This window comes from Amyelois transitella, chromosome 16 (genome assembly GCF_032362555.1).
Source record: "Amyelois transitella isolate CPQ chromosome 16, ilAmyTran1.1, whole genome shotgun sequence".
Lineage (NCBI taxonomy): Eukaryota > Metazoa > Arthropoda > Insecta > Lepidoptera > Pyralidae > Amyelois > Amyelois transitella.
The window spans coordinates 8,415,537-8,434,025 of record NC_083519.1 but is presented as its reverse complement, the minus strand read 5'-3'; the positions used below and the strand labels follow the sequence as shown (position 1 = coordinate 8,434,025).

At 34.3% G+C, this 18,489-nt stretch overlaps 1 protein-coding gene across 1 annotated transcript; it reads right to left on the bottom strand.

Annotated features, from left to right (window-relative positions):
- Positions 1 to 16,317: 16,317 nt before the first annotated feature.
- On the bottom strand, positions 16,318 to 18,141 carry LOC106134550 (piggyBac transposable element-derived protein 3-like). Its single transcript, XM_060948648.1, has one exon. It carries the CDS (start codon positions 18,139 to 18,141, stop codon positions 16,318 to 16,320), a length of 1,824 nt encoding a protein of 607 aa, XP_060804631.1.
- Positions 18,142 to 18,489: the final 348 nt, after the last annotated feature.

Below are 18,489 nucleotides of genomic sequence, written 5' to 3'. Positions count from 1 at the left end.
GCGGGATTGATACCACGCGTACGAAGTTGCGGGGGGCCTCAAGTAATTTATATATATGCAAACAAATGTATGTAGGAGACAAATCACGCAATCAATAGACTTAAAAGACTTGACCACAGAGAGAGAGAGAGAAATTCCGGTGAGCAAACCCGCGGCACAAAAGCATAGCTGTAGAATATGCGACAAGAAATAATGAAAAGAGAGGGAATTATACCATAAAAATACACCTTTCAATTCTTAACGTCACCCAAAAGTCACTTAAAACGATCTCTCTAGAAAGTATCCAAGAGCATTTGAAACTTAATTGATTTTATTACGTTTCCACGTTCAATTTTACCGGAAACTTGTTCAAATGGAACTTCCACTTTTTCAATAACGGACAACTTTGCAGCTGAAATGGCGGGTATAGTTGCCACGCCCCGGTTTGCTCGCTAAAAAGCGCCAGGTGTTCCCAAGACAAGATTCAGGGGACATTTTCTTTCGAGTGACATAGAAAGAAACTTTGCCCTTACTATTTGTGGCTATCATTCGAATTAAAACTCTTTATATATGTATGTGGCGATTATAAATATATATACAAACACCGTGCCGTGTGGGTCCCGGCACCTACAAAAAAGAATAGGACCACTCCATCCCTTTTCCATGGATGTCGTAAAAGGCGACTAAGGGATAGGCTTATAAACTTGGAATTCTTCTTTTAGGCGATGGGCTAGCAACCTGTCACTATTTGAATCTCAATTCTATCATTAAGCCAAATAGCTGAACGTGGCCATTCAGTCTTTTCAAGACTATTGGCTCTGTCTTCCCCGCAAGGGATATAGACGTGACCATATTTATGTATGTAAATATACATAAATACACATCACAGTCATGATTATATCACTTGCTTGGAAGACAGAGCTCACAGTCTTGAAGATACTGATAGTCCACGTTCAGCTGTTTGGCTTATTGTAAGAATTGAGATTCAAATAGTGACTGGTTGCTAGCCCATCGCCTAAAAGTAGAATCACAAGCTTAAAAGCATATCCTTTAGTCGCGTTTTACGACTTCTATGTGAAAGTAATGGAGTGGTCCTAGTCTTTTTTTATTTGTGCCGGGAACCACACGACATTATAAAAGCGACGAATAAATTAATAATGTAAATGTATATAATATGTATTATAGTTTAAACAGTAAAGTAAATCCTAGTTATCTCTATAGTCAGGTAATTTTACTATGATGTTGTACAGCAGGTAATGTGACTTTTGTAGTCAGGGTGCAAAAATTAAAAAAAAAAGTTAAGTACGGATTTATAAAAAAAATGAACTTAACCTTTCAATAACAAGATTATGTTCTTGACATTTCTAGTTTTACAGGAACTGTCTTAGATCATCTATTATATGAACATATATGCATCATGTACTCGTGCAATTCTTCCATACATATATAACGTCTTTAGTCCTTACGGAGTAGGCAGAGCCAACCGTTTAAGAGACAATGAACGTTCAACTGAATAGCTTAGCAATGGAGTTCTTAACTATGCAGTTTGATGTTAACGATATAACTGAAGTTCTAAAGAGGACTAAAGGAGATTGGAACTATCTAATCGTGTTAAAATCTCAATAATAAACATAAGCAAGCTCATCTTAATTTCTTCATTCAAAGGTCTTTCTACTTAAGCGTAACGCTCTTAAAAGCAAGTATCATCTTCATTATTATTTAGGCTAACTGAATCCTGATATTATCCCGACATGTTGTAAATTAACTTACTATTCTATAAACAGATTACCAGAATGTTGCTTCAAGCAGAACTTGTTAGGATATGGTTAAAATAACTCCAAAGTTTAGTAAAATCGCCCAGCTCAAATTTGGATACTGAAATATAAACAAAGTTTGATACAAATATTTCGTTATTAGTTTCAATGAAATACTTTTAGTGCAATCATAATTTTAATAATTACATCTCACGATAAATGGTCATGTTAAGATTATACATACTTGAACTTTTTTTGTTTAAGAAAATTATTGGACGAATAAACTGAGTAGGCTTTCCATTACAAAACATAGCAAAACGCTAAAAAAAAATACACGTGTAATGACCGAATTTATATAAAAGAGTAAATTGTACTTTCATTTTTTTTCTACATGTATTGTATTTGTCACAAAATTTTAATACATTGATATAGGTACGGAAAATGTACCTATATATTTCTTGCGGGGTAGACAGAGCCAACAATCTTGAAAAGACTTGTAGGCCACGTTCATCTGTTTGGCTTTATTGAATTGAGATTCAAATAGTGACAGGTTGCTAGCTCATCGCCAACAAGAATCCCAAGTTTTTAAGCCTATACCTTAGCTTACCTTTAACAATATCCACGTAAAAGAAATGAAATGTTTCTATTACAAAGTGACGGAAACCACACGGCGATTCAAATGGCGGCAAGTAAGTAATTTCATAGAGAAATTACGAGGAACCGTTAGTAGGGGATGCTATCCATGTGTGCAGTCGAGACTTAATGTTTGTAAACTACAGATGTTTATTTTCTTTGCCGGTTCAAAAGAGTTGGAGACCGCGCTCGCTTCATACAGAACTACCTACATATATCATATACAATTTGTGCTACATACGGTGTAGTGATTCTGTAGGAACCACTCAAATTCCCATGGGAAGTGAAATGTGTTTTTGCATTGAACGCTAGCAAAATGAAAAAGAGTTGACTAAATAAATGAATAAGATGTTGATGATTATGTACTTGGTATACTTTTTAAATGTTTGATTCAATGATAAGTTCTGTAACTAATTTAAAATTTTTAAATGTTTTAGTACTACATTGTTTTTAACAAGATCCCTGAATCACGTATCTATTCTAAAAGGAAACTTTTTTAAATTACAAAGAGTACAAAGATTGCGTCTTTGATGTATCCTATGTCAAGTCTTTTGACATTACATCTTTAAAAGATAAAAATAAACAACTAACGATGTAAAAACAGCCTTTTTTGCTGCTGCTCTTGAGCCTTGACACATACATACACACACGTCTTTATTCCATTCAGGATAGACAGAGCAAACAGTCTTCACAAGGCTGCAAGGCCACGTTGGGTTTTATGGATTTTGATTGTCTGAATTCAGATTCAAATAGTGACAGATTAGAAGCCCATCGCCTCAAAGAAGAATTTAAGAAGAATCCCAAGTTATCCCAATGTTCATCATTTCCTATTACGATCTACATGGGAAGAGAGGAGCAACATTAATACAAAGTATGTGAGAGCTAAGCAGTTGAAGTAGTTTGCAGGGATGGTAGGAAAACCTGGGATGGAAAGGGCGGCCAGCAACTTACTGGTCGCCCTTAACAGCAAAATTCATGGCGAAGACACGCTGGGTAGCCAGAGGGCATCGTGGTGAAATGCCTGCGATCCCATGACGCTCTCAAAATGGCAAGAACGGCGCACGGAGGGGTTTTAGTGGGTGCCAGGAGTCCCACACTCTCCCGGGTGAAGACCGACGGGGTGTTGGATTTCTCCTTCAATAACAAAAAAAAAGTGGGAAGTAGAAAGATGCCTACCGCTCCGGCAAAGAGGCGTGATGAAAATCTGTCAATATGCCATCTCGCTGGAAAAGCGACAAAGAGACACGCCCTTGCGTCTTGTTACTATTGGATTTTTCCACTCCGTAAGATATAAAAACTCTGTAGTGTAGATGCTTTAATGTGCAAATTCTACGTCCACCGAAATTCCAGTAAACAAAAACGACTAATCAGTTAATTGCAAGGACAACAAAACACTTGTTAAATATAACACACACACACACAAAAGAAAGAACTTAAACAAGGTACCCTAAAAAGCGACAAACTGAAATTGCATTTTCCTACATAATGACCCAACCTATTGGCACAAGACAAAATACGCTTAAACTTGATCTAGACCTATTATCGTGAAGCAACTATTGTTAGTAGTTCGCAACAGCGAATAGACGTTGTGTCTGAAAAAGCAATTTAAACTATTCCTGGGCTACAAAGAGGAGTAATTGATAGGCGGAGAGCGATTTTACTTTCCGATTTTCAAATGAGTATAGTGCATTAATATTAAAAAAAAAATTAATTTAATTTCAACAACAAAAAAATATCTTTAATATACAAACTAAAGTCACACAAAATTGTCTGTCCTTAAAAAAGTACCATATAACATCTTCTCGACCACGTACGGACGGACGGAACACATTTTATATGCCTGTACACCATGTCATTAAAGAAATTATAAAGAAAAAAATTTCCAAGACAAACATGGGAAATTTTATTATTTTTCAATTAAATAGGTATGTCATGCAATAAGTCTTTCTTTAAAGTACAAAAATTTATGAAAATCGCTCTTTACTTGGACTAAATTTTTAAGACCTAGAATACAGTGTGGCACAAAGAAAGTGTGTTCATGTTGAGTTCTCCTTATTAATCTCGGAGCTTAGGTAGTAAATACTCGAGCGTTTGATTTTTCTCTTAAATTTAATATTACTTAAAGAAAGTAAGGTATTAAGGAACTAACTTATGTCACCTTTGTATCATCAATCCGTTTAATGATTATTTAACCCGACTGAGAATAAAGACGTTATGCATTCACCCTTACGTATGTTTAACCGACGATATTGCATGTAAAAATGAAAACATTTATAAAAATAAATAGATTAATTCAAAAACATACATACATACCTACAATCATGTCTATATCCCTTGCGGGGGAGATAGAAGCAACAGTTTTGAAAATACTGATAGGCCACGTCAAGCAGTATGGCTATATAACCAGCCTGTCACAGCGCGTATTCTAAATCACGATATTGAAAATTTCACGGATTGGAACATAAATACAATCTCCGACTTCATTCGTCTGTCGCTCAGTTTCCCAGGCTTAACACCTACCCTGGGGGAAGATCTTCCCTTTGTAGCGGTGAGCCCGAAACACCGTTCCCGCCGCTTGTTGAAAGAAAACTTTGGGCGATTTATAAAAAAAAAAATATTACCAAAGCAGCTATTCTGAGCACCCATTCGATAAGAAAAAACCCAATGATTACGAGAACAGCAAACATTTTGTTCACACCATGTAAAATTACATGAACATTTGTCGTTATAGCCATTGTCACGAACAAAAAGGTTGCAATAAAATGTTATGAGTGGATAAGGGAAAAGAACGGACTGATAAATACAACAAAACATCTATGACCAAGAAATTAAGCTTTTATAAATACTATTTGAGTAAGTTCGCGACTCCACCCGCGTGATACTAAATATCTGTTCTCGTAAAAATTTCGGAATGCCCTACATCTTCTGCGTGCCAAAATTCAACCCGAGATTCTTTGTTGTTGTTGTCATTATTATATCCAAACGAATATAATAATGACAACAACAACAAACAACGAAAAAATATAATGCCCATAACAAACTCAAAGTAATCTGAAAATAGCTGCTATAGAATAAAAAATATATAAAAAGGTTGAAAAATATAAATAATTTTATTCCTATTCATACTTTTCTTTCTTGTTTGTACTCGTATCTTGATATCTTGATTGGTGCCGTGTGGTTTCCGGCGCCAATAGAAACAAGAATAGGACCTCTTCATCTCTTTCCCATGATTGTCGTAAAAAGCGACTAAGGGATAGGCTTATAAACTTAGGATTCTTTTTTAAGGCGACGGGCTAGCAACCTGTCAATTCTATCAGTTAGTTAAACAGCTGAACGTGACCTATCAGTATCTACAAGACTGTTTGTGGGCTTTGTCTACTCCGCAAGGGAAATAGACGTAATTATATGTACGTATGTATGTTTGTATCTTGATTGTATGTTTTAGATCCACAATATAAAGTAACTTTAAATGGTTTATTTTTTTCTCTGAATAAAAATAACTTTAAATGGTTTATTTTTTCTCTGAATAAAAATAACTTGCAATTGCTTATTTTTTTAATTAACCGGGATTATTTTAAAACAATACCTTACTTCTATACTATTATTATTTATATATTTTGAGTATATCTACAAATAATCTTGTCCGACATTTCTTTATGAAATCTTTTGCATATTTGCTTGTTTGTGGTTAAGTACTGTTTACATTCTTCAACATGGAAATAATGTTCATATTGATTTTTTTATGCGTAGCTACTTATTTTCCTTAATAAACCATTCCATAATTTTACCTAATATAAACAAGTTATTATTTCATGAAACATAATACTCATTAGTATCATCGATAAATAAAATAAGGATGTCTTTTGATTTACAATATTGATTTTGTATTAAATTTGTAAATAAGTATTTGCCTCAAACATTTTGCCGATATAAAAGGCGGAATTTTGTCATCAAAATTATTTGAGTTCATTGATCTGGTATAATTGTGGTGATTATGAATTTATATACGAAATAGACACCGCTTTCCAGCCGAGTAAATTTCATCAAAAGATCTAATAATATTAAGGAAATCCTTGCTTGTTTAAAGTACTATTTAGTTTTATGTGATGAAATTTTTAACATATTCAAAATACAGCAAGAGACATGGTGAATAAAATATGTAACGTGTATTTTTACTACGCTTTTTATTAGCTTGGGTTGTATGTATGTATGTATGTATGTATGTAACGGAATCTTTGAGCTTAATTTTCACTGATTTCTAAACGTCTGATCAACTTGGAACTTTGCACACGTATCAAGGACCGATGACAATGCAATATTTTGATAAGAGTTTCTCATTATCCTTATTAAAACTGCCAGGATTAATAAATTCATTTTTAGATCCTTCGTATGAGAGTAAGAGAGACAGAGATAGCACCAGTGCCAGTAATCTCCATACAAGAAACCAAGAAGTTCTGACGTATAATGAGTCAAAAAGAGATGTAATATATTTCCATATAATGTTACTATTAACCTGAGGCTTCTTTATTTCATCGCATTGCTCCATTTAGAATTACCATTAGAAACCATAGTAGAATTAGTAGAATATTTTAAAACAATAAAAAATATATAAGTAATAAAACAAAAGTAATAAATGAAAATTGAACAACTAAATTTACAAAAATACAAGAATAAAGTTACTACCTACAGAACTTTGCGATATTTAATACGTATTTAACATATTAATGCAATTCTTGAATTAACATTAGGTATCTTTTGCCTATTTATAATAGCAACACTGTAATACTCGTTTGGAAAATGAGTGACAGTTTTTTATGTCAAATAAGTTTTGCAGTAAGTTTTGTTTTGATTGAATTCGATTCGAACACCTGTAAACTTTCTTTCTGTTGTTTTTTACCGGTGCCTGTGTATTTACCTATTTGCACTTTGTTTTGTGCTGATAACTTGTCGTTATTTGGAGTTTGGAATCTTCCGTTGAGTCGAGCTTTGTTCTTCCGGATATTCGTGTGATTTTATCATCTGAGATTGGACTCTGACTGTGTTTACTGTGTTGTGCAGATATTTTGAGATAGGACTCCTGTAAAAAGTACCTTATTATTTGAGATAGGAGTCCCAAGTTTGTGTTTGTTTTTGTGAAAGACAGATTTTACAACAAAAGTGCCACGATGTCTTCAGATAAACTTTGTTGCGTTCCTGGTTGTAAAGGCAGTGGAGGTATGTTTGAAATATTTTTGTTCCTGTATCAATCTGCCTCTTAATCTTGTGGTTTGATTCCTGGCAAGGCCACAATCGAAAATTATTACGTTTGCTGGATAGTCAAAAATATTATTAACAGTGATTTATCACTATAAAATTCTTTTCAACTGGGTTTAACAATCATCATACATACATATAATCACGTCTATATCCCTTGCGGGGTAGACAGAGCCAACAGTCTTGTGAAGACTGATAGGCCACGTTCAGCTATTTGGCTTTAAGATAGAATTGAGATTCAAATAGTGACAGGTTGCAAGCCCATCGCCTTAAAAGAATCATGATGATGAGAATATTATGAGATTTAATCCAATCAGGCCACATATAACTTTAAGAAAGTTAGTTGTGAAAACCTCCGGCGATGGGCTCCTGGTTGCGAAAGTCTTTTCTAGTAAGATAGTTATACCAGAAGTGTTAACTTCCAAAAAATAATTGTATAAAAAAACTAAAAAACTACCCGTTTTATTGCAAATCGAACTAAAAAATAGAAAATAAATAATAGTTTAAAAAAAAACTAAAAAACTACGCTTTTATTGCTAATCAAACTAAAAAATAGAAAATAAAAATTAATGACAAAGGAATTCAGTAGTAGCAAGTCGAACAATCAGTTATAGTCAGTTGTAGTAGTAATTACCTCGGATTAAAATTATAAGAAAATTAAATTTATAAACAAAACAATTTAAATCAGAGTAAAAAGCGTGGGGTGCATTTTACTTCATTTTCATAACTCTCTTGTCATAAATATATGCTAATAGAATGATTTTAATATTTCCTACATCAGGCACCCCACGCTTTTTACTCAGATTTAAATTGTTTTGTTAATAAATTTAATTTTGTTATAATTTTAATCCGAGGTAATTACTACTACAACTGACTATAACTGATTGTTCGACTTGCTACTACTGAATTCCTTTGTCATTAATTTTTATTTTCTATTTTTTAGTTTTTTATGACAATGAATACATGGATTTTAAGAAAAAAAATTACGAACTTGGGTTCTTCTTTTTAGTAATGGTCCTAAATCTATGAAATGGAATGAGATATTCTTTATATACTTGAAACATGGTACAAATGGGATATGTGATCTTACAGGTTCCGCCAGAAGTATGGCATGTAAATATAGTTTTGTGAAAATTGCGTTACTTACAAAATGTATAATTTAAAAATTAGTAATTATACAATCTACAAGTAAACATAATCATCAAGTTTTATTCTACTGGCATAAGGAATAAAGGCATGATGTTGTCTGTGTGACTAGTAAATGTAACATACATATATATGGTCATGTCCATATCCCTTGCGGGGAAGACAGAGCCAACAGTCTTGAAAAGACTCAATGGCCACGTTCAGCTATTTGGCTTAACGATAGAATTGAGATTCAACTAGTGACAGGTTGCTAGTCTATCGCCTAAAAAAGAATCCCACGTTTGTAAGCCTATCCCTTAGTCGCCTTTTACGACATCCATGGGGGAAAGAGATGGAGTGGTCCTATTCTTTTTTGTATTGGTGCTTGGAACCACACGGCCATAGTAAATGTAATTCAAACCCATTTACTTTCACTGACTATTCCGATACTCCTCAGACTATTCCGATACTCTGCCGTACACTATTAAGTCTTAGGCTATAAATTGACACGCTCAATGGTCCAGTGGTACCTAAATTTATCAACTTCACACAACTTCTACAAGATCGTTCGTAAGTCCGAAGGGGGTCGTAAGTATATCGTTTTAGTAAGGCTTACATAAAGGTCCAACGAATGCCGTGTGGTTATAGGGATATAGGATAAGTGAAACTCCATCTTTCTCACATAGATGTCGTTAAAGGCGAATAACGGAGTAGGTATTTTCATCTAGTGCAGCTTTTACTAGTATTTAACATAGATTAGGTTCCAAAGGACCACACTATAACGATAACCATTTATTTCTTGAAAAATATTAAAATTTATAATTTTTTTTCACATTTTCCATTATTTCTTTGCTCCTTATAGTTGCAGCGTGATGTTATTTAGCCTTCCTCGATAAATGGCCTATTCAACATAAAAAGAATTTTTCAATTCGAACCAGAAGTTCCTGAGATTAGCGCGTTCAAACAAATAAACAAACAAACTCTTCAGCTTTATAATATTAGTATAGAAAATATATCCATTTCATATAAATACATAAAATATCAAATTCATATATCCATTTATCAACTTTATATAAGTGTTCGCTTAAGTCGAAAATTTGCTTTTATGAAAAAGAAACAAGTTATGTACTTAAGACTTATTTTTCAAATTCAACATAATGATACTTATCATACACCAACATTGTATTTTCTAAATGTTTTTCACAATGCGCTTATTTTGCATTACGAAACATTGAAGCGATTCGTGTTTCAATTTTCTCGAAAAACTTGCGAGAAAATTTGTAAAACACTATCTTGAGAGCTCCTTCTGAGATAAACGTGTAGGATTGGAGAGACTGGGGCGTTTACGTCAACTGCATTTGTTTTTATTTTGTTTAAATTTGCACTCGCTTTTGTTTCTGCGTAATAAAAACAATATAAGATTTGATTTTATTGAAGAGCGTAGGTAGTCGAATCCGTAAGGTGCCCGGTTAAAATGCGTTTGTCGCAAAAAGGCATAGGTTCGAATCCCTCCTCGGCCATGTACCAATGACTATTTTCAAAGTGTTGTACATTAGTTTGAATAGTAACCGATACTCATACGGTGAGGGAAAACATCGTGAGTAAACCTGCTCATTCATCTGGATGTGTAACCATGATCGATCCAACACGGGTAAGGTTCCCCTTCAAGGTCAGATGGAAGTACCTTTGAGTTCAAACCTGACTCACCCAATCTAGGATTCATGGTTAAAAGCATATCCCGGGCTCTTCTCCAGAGTGATGAGGATCCAACCGGGACTAAAGCCAGGAGGAAGAAAGAAGGAATTTGATTTTATTGCATAGCAGGTAGCATTCAGTGATTTTTAGGATCGTTTGAACTATTCTCAAATTTGTTACTTTTACAAAAAGATCGAACTGTTTATAACTGATTTTAGTTTTTTGATTCATTAATTTAATTTGTAGTTAGTTTTGTGTTATTCGAGCTTGTTAATAACGCGCGCGTTATCATTTATTGTTAATTCCACGAAAGCATTATTATTTCCGGCATAAAAACAATCCAATTTATTCACCAAATTTACCAATATCTACTTAATCGAAAATGAAGCTTTCGAGTAACATACAAACAAAATTAAAATTTAAAATAATTTTTTTGCTTCGGTACCTAACTAGCAACACAAGAAACTGGCAAAAAAAATCCTTTTTTTATTGATGTAAATCACACGTGAAGTAACAAAATCTTAAATCTCTGTAAAACAGTTGAACACATGAACAAGTGGAACTAAATTTAAGTTCGCAAAGAGGGGAACGCTGATGGGAGTGCGCGCAAAAGGGACAAAATACCGCGACCTGTGCCTGTTTCATGTGGATTCATTTACACAGATTTGGTTGATCTTATTTTATCGAGAAACATCTTGAAATACAACTTTGTATACACACATATAGTCACGTCTTTATCTCTTGCGGGGTAGACAAAGCCAACAGCCTTAACTTACTGAAGGGTCACATTCAGCTGATATGCAGCAGCTATAAATAGTAACTGGTTGCTAGCCCATTGCCAACAAAAACAACTCCAAGATTATAAGCCTTTTTTAGTCACCTTTTACGACATCCATGGGAATATACGGAGTGGTTCTATTCTAAAGTGTCGGGTACCACAAAGCAAAGCTGAAGGATAACACTTTCACATTCGGCTTACACACACACAGTTACACGAATTCTTAGCAATAAAATAAAATCTTGTAAGAAGAGTACCTACTTACGGTGGTCGAACGGTGGTAGCCCGTATCAATGATTATTTTCTAAGCTATGCAATTATTAGTTTGATTGCTAATCGATGCTCATAAATAACATTTAGGCAACAGATTTTATAACCAGGATTCAATATTGGTAAAATTTCCGCATCCTGCAAAATTACGATGGTTAGACAGGAGTTTGAAATTGAGATAGCGATAGCTTGCTATTTCATCGTACAAGCAGTATTCCAAAATGTTCGTCAATGTTGTACTTACATGAACTATTTTATTGGTCATTGATTATTATAAATGTTCACTTTATAATATTCTCAATAATCCCCTTGCCCCTAATTATCTCAAGTCTAATTTTAACCTTTTAAGTTCCACTCATGAAAGAATCCTGCGTTCTTCTAGTAAGTTGTCTCTTGCAACACCTTCTCACCGTACTAGTTTTCTCTCCAATTCTTTTGCCGTCACAGCGGTCAGACTCTGGAATGCGCTGCCTGAAAACATCAGAAGAGCCCCAGGCCGCGCTAGCTTTAAGTCTCTTGTGTACAAGTTCTACTTGAGTCTTAAGTAAATAATAGTTATATTTGAGTCTCGCTGCTTATATTCCTATATATATATGTACATGTATATATATATATATTTATATATCTATTAGTACATTGCATTATATTTGTGTATTTATTATTGTATTCATATATATTTATTTATTTTTCGTTTCATGTAACATATATAATAATATGTATTATTATAAGTACCAATAGTAAATAATTTATGTTCTGCTTCCCTTTATTTTGCACCCACCTAAAATTCTCTGTTTGACCCAAAGGTTGACTGTTAGATAATGCACTTAGCATTAAGTCCACCCATTGTGCTTTTACAATTGTATTTTGTACAATAAAGGTTAAATAAATAAATAAATGATAATATAAAAAGAAATATTCTATTCGGTGTAACACGCGGCTTTGAATCCTCACAGAACCTCGCCCAACCACACACAGAAACTCTGAAACCATTTGGAACTTATAAAAACTTGTAAGTAGTGTTAGCGGAAATAAAAGACGTCCCGGTGTGTCCTAAAAGATTGCTTTTGGGATACAAGGTATTGAGTAGTTCGTTAAAAATGGTAGATAGGTTTTTATTACACAGGACTAAAAGTACACGTGTAATAAAAACCTATCTACGATTATTATATAGGACTTAGGACTAAAAGTACACGTCCTATATAAACAACTTTTATATAGTTTACTAGCTGTCCCGTCAAACGTTGTTTTGCCATAGAAATAATTTTAAAGTAATTTCTAGTTAAAAAAAAATGTTAAGGGTGGACAAGGCTTATCACTAAGGGGTATGAAAATATATGTTGGCCGATTCTCAGACCTAATCAATATGCTCACAAAATTTCATGAGAATCAGCAAAGCCGTTTCGGAGGAGTACGGGAACGAACATTGTGACACGAGAATTTTATAAATACGATATAGGACTTATGACTACGTACATTAATATTTAACTTATAACAACATACAAGATAATACTGCGACTTCGTGCCGCTGCCGGTATACCCTAAGCCCGTCTTCATCACCCGGGATCCTTTGCAATTGCGCGCGCGCACCCCTGATCCACGCTTTTAGTCTACTTCAACGCTCACCAAGTTAAATAGCTCGCTATCCTCAGGCGTCTTCTTGCTGGATCTCGTGTATATAGCTAAACCCACACCCTCTTAAAGATTATAAAACTAGTCTTTATAAAGGTTATTTCTATGGATTTTGAAATTATCTGTCATTACTCTTCTTCTCTTACCTGCAACGTTTTACCAAAACGTCATAACACTTTCATGCCATAACACTTTCACAATACGTCACGCATTTTTTTAATTAGACTGTAGATTCCTTACATGGTTTAGAAATGCTGGGAGAGTTTTTTTCGAAACACCTGTAGTTATAGAAATTAACGATATATTTGAGTTTACATAGATCGTTTCTTTACACATTTAATTAAGGAGGAGATAGACTTACACTATTGTAATTTGTTCCTCTTATGTCGCCATCATGTTTCTTAAACTCTGTTAAGTTTTTATTTTCTCAAATTCGTCGTTCGGTTTGGCCGTCGTGTTTTTCCTGAAAACACACTACAAAAAAAAATTTTTTTTTACTTTTTTTTTGTAAATCACTTGTTTGTTTACTATTCAACAATTCGATGTTCAAATTCCGGTCACGAACGTCGAATCAATCGAGTTCGTCAGGCAGGCTAATTCTGGATTCATGCGCTAAATGTACAATTATGCGCCGAAAGCTACAAACATGTTGTTGTTTGCGAAGCATTTTGCATTGTGCTGTCTATTGTGTTATGCCGCAGAGATCTGTGGTGTTTGATTTTTGCCGTTTTGTTTATGAGGGGAATCTTATCATCAGTAACACTTCGTTCAAGCATAAAATTATAGAGTAGACAGGACAGATCTAATTATCTTTATAGCTTTTGTTTTTATCTTGATCGAATTTTACAATCTACGAGAGACTATGAGAAAGAGAGATATGCAACTTATTTCATAGATTTTCTTCCCTACCGAACCATCATGGATGGACCAAAACATAAAATTATTATTTGCGGCAAAATACTTAAAAACAAGTTTAAGTAAGTTTAACCTTTCAGTAAATATATATATATATATATTTCATAATGTCGTTCCTGACAGATTAAGTCAATTGCTCTTTGAATTTTATATTTAGATTCATATTTTTAGACTACAACAAAGAGAACAAATCAGATTCGATTGTATCAGCTTGAATCGAATAAAAAAATTGTCAATTTACAAAATGTTTCATCCCACACATTTGTCCAATCGTTGTGCGTAGTACCATTGTATAGAACTATTGATAGTATTGATACAAACGCCATTACAATAAAAGCCTTTAAAAAATAAACTCCAATCGAATTTATAATGTTTGTAAACTTTTTACATTCCCTACTAAAATTCCAAATTAATGCCTTACCTACTACCCGCATGAAAAGTACCTTATGCCCTTCTCCTCCTATATTTCGTGAAGATACTTAGGTACTATGGACTTGAAAGCCGCACAAACAAATACACAAACACATTTTCACATTTATAATATTAGCATTGATATCTCCATATCATTTGTGATGTCCTCAAGTTTTCCACAGGATTACAAAACCTGGTTTGTATTTTATTTAGTTAAAAACTACAACCTTAACACTAAAAGTATTCTCTAGCAGTAAACCTTCAGAAGATGGAACAACATCGATAGTTCTTTCAAACAAAAAAATTACTATCCTTCATCTGAATGTGGAAGGACGTGGTGAAGACACACTCAGATTGGTATATACAGTGCAGAATAATTTTTTTCACAAAAATTCATAAATAGTAAGCACAGTATTTGTGGCTTGGGGCGTGTTGAGCAAAATCAGATTTCATGGTAAAATATTCCTATCATTTTCCAAATTAAAACATTTATCAAGAGACGAAAATGGTCCTTCCCAACAAAAGAAGTCCTAAAGGGAAATAGGAATACGGATTGAAAACAATTACGAAGTAAGTTCGTGATAACGGCCGTCGACTTTTGTCGAAAATAAAGAGCGGGTCAGAGTTTTTTTTTGGCTTTAGTGGAATGTTGGATGCTCATTGAAAAGCGGAATCTATGGAATCACTTTTGTCATTAATTTCATATTTACAAGAGAAATATAGTAAAATGTGGCTTGTTTTATTAAATTATTTCTGTTATGCAGATGATATAAAAATCACATCTTGGGAATATTTCCTCTGAGAGCTCCCCAAATTGTCTTAACGTCATACCACATGCTAAAATATTATCTTACCAAATTCAGTTGAATCTACTGTGCCTAGTTATTACTCATTAAGTGCCGGACAAGTTTTATATTCGCATTTATTATTTGCTATTATACTATAATAACGGTTTAGATATAAGATCTATTTTGCTGCAGTTTTGTTTGTTCCGCCGCTTCCTACATATAAATTTATGTTTATTGTTTCTTTGTGTGTATGTGTGTTTGTTTATCCGCGATTAACTCGCGTTTCAATGAGGCCGTCTTCAGGAAAGATTTTGAGAAGAAGATTTTAGAAATTTTGCCGACTTCAAAAAAAGGTAGATGTCGATGTTAGGCGGCTCTTTTTAAAAGTATTTTTTAGTTCATCAACAAAACACAACGATCATCTAACAACGGCAATGTTACCAGTGTAAAATACAAAAAAAATATTAGTGCATAGCATGTAAACGACAGGTCAATACTCGTTTTACAGTTCACAAACGGTTAAAAGTTAATAAAAGGAAAAATAACAAGCGGAACAGCAGTTAACACAATAACCATAATGTTTTGGTTACAGCGGCTGAACTATTTTTGGAGTTAGAAAATGTTGAAACAGTTATGTGTTTTGCCGTGTGGTTCATGGCACCAATACAAAAAAAATAGAACCACTCCATCTCTTTCCCATGGATGACGTAAAAGGCGACTAAGGGATAGGCTTACAACCTTGGGATTTGTTTTTTAGGCGATGGGCTAGCGACCTGTCACTATTTAAATCCCAATTCTATTCTATCATTTAGCCACATAGCCGACCGTGGCCATTTAGTCTTTTCAAGACTGTTGGCTCTGTTTACCCCGCAATTGGACGTGACCATATGTATGTATGTATGTATGTTATATGTACTGTGCGAGTTAACCCATTAGAGGCCAAATAAAAACGCACATGTTAATTTTTAATTTTTCTTTATTTATTCATGAAAGAGGAGTACAAAAACAAATAAATCTGCTCGAAAATGAAAAAAAAACATTTTTTCAGGAAATTACAGGGGTGTACCCAAATTGGCACAGTGGCCACCTAAGAGTGAAAATCAGCGAAACACGATTTTTCTATACAGAGTGTTTTCTTGCATTTTTTGCACCCCCAACGGCTTCTATTATGACAAACAACACACCGTACACGTTTCACAAGTTTTTCAGGGACGTGGTTCTTACCATCTAATTGTAACCCATCAATATTTGATGACGAAGGACGAGTGTTTTGTTTCTGAATTGAATGCCTGAGGTAGTATCTGGCTATGTTTCGCCTAAACAACAATTGGTCCATGGGATCTTCTTTAGCAAGGACATGTAGACGCCATGCGTTTGCTATGGTCATGTCAATCATGTAGGTAAATAGAACCCACCACCATTTCTTGCCATGAATCCCAATCCTATAGAGTGATATCGACTGGTCTAATTCATCCACTCCACCCATGCCTTTATTGTAATTTTGAAAGAGATGTGGAATCGTCACCTCAGCCTTCTCCTTTTTTTCTGGACACCATCTCTTTACAAGTCCTAAAGGCTCATATGAGTCGTAATTGGTAGCCATTGTGCAAATACTGTTATCTTTCCAGCGGACCAAAAGAATTTCATTATTTTTATCAAACCTGTAGTCATATACTGCTCGTGATTTTTTCATCATTTCCTTTACAGACGATAATGGGCATTTTTTGGTACGATTTTCTCTCACAGTTCCAGTGGCCCGAAATCCTGACTGACGTAAGTCATAGAGTAGATCACAGCTGGTAAAAAAATTATCAAAAAATACTTTATGATTTGCAGCATTCGTCGTCAATTTATTGAGTAGCAATTTTACTACTCTTGTACCAAGTGGCTCAGTGGTCGGCGTGGTAGACTTTCCACAGTAAATATCAAAGCTATAACAATATCCTGAAGAACTTGCAGCAACCCAATTCTTGTAACCAAACCGAACAGGTTTGCCTCGAATAAATTGCTTGGCTGGATGATGGCCATAGTACCGAATCATTGATTCGTCGATTGAAATAAACTCGTGAAAAATACCCCACTGGTTATATTTTTTCATGAGTACTTCGGACAATTTTCGGACCTTGAACATTTTATCAGAAGTAGTCGAAGCATCATTATTGTCTACCAAATGCAAGTTTCGTTTGATTTCTCTAAATCTATTTCTTGACATCGCTTTTGACACGACTTCTACGCCAACATCTTCATCCAAAGACCAATACATGTGTTCTCGAGGTAACTTATGGTAACCTGAAAGAATGAGTATTCCAAAAAATATCCTTAGCTCTTCAGTTGTGACACAAAAGTTGTGTCTATTATTTTGGCTCGCATAAAGATTGCTAAAGTGTACAATCATCTCAAATACTTCATCATCAAAAAGCTTTTCAAAAATTTGAACAGGAGTCAAATCTTTTAGTTGCTCTTTCACATGGTTCTCACAGAGTAACCGTTCCTCAGTTTCTTCGTATTGAGTAGAATAGTTAGGAGCACACTTTCGCCAAATTGGAATATTCAAGGCTTGACGACGAGATGGTACAGTGTTTCTGGATTGCTCTGCATGTGATGTACTACCTGTGTCTTTACGTGCTTTTTTTGCAGCCAAAGGCTCATCATCACTACTGTCACCAGAGTCTGAAAGACTACCAATATTGTGAACAAATACTTCAATGTTACCAGGAACGTCATTTGGTAAGCTCGACGGCATCAAATCTTCGTCGAAACCCTCTTCTTCATCAGTAACAATACTTGGATCTGGAGGAATAATGGCTAGGTCATACTCCAAACCGTCATCACTATCCTCTATTATGTCATGAATGGCATCCTCAAGTCCTCTGTAGTTATTACTGGCGCTAAAAGTCTGTTTTCGACTCATCTTGAAGTCCTGAAATGAATATTCAATTATTGCACACTTGTAGCCACTGTACCAAAATTGGCACACCAATATTTACTTGACCGTATAATTGCATACATAAGATAAAAGTTACTAAATTTACATATAAACGTTTGTCCAATATCTTATTTTATAATAACTAAAACCACTATCACGATATCGTACATCGACCTGTCGTATAAGTAAATAATATGCACTTACCTCGATGCTTCTATAAATAGATATTTTTAATTTATGAAAACAATATCACTTTTGATGTTTTATGCTTTTATTTAATTTTTTACCATAAGCGCACTCTTTTGCCTTCACAACTACGCAACAGAACATACA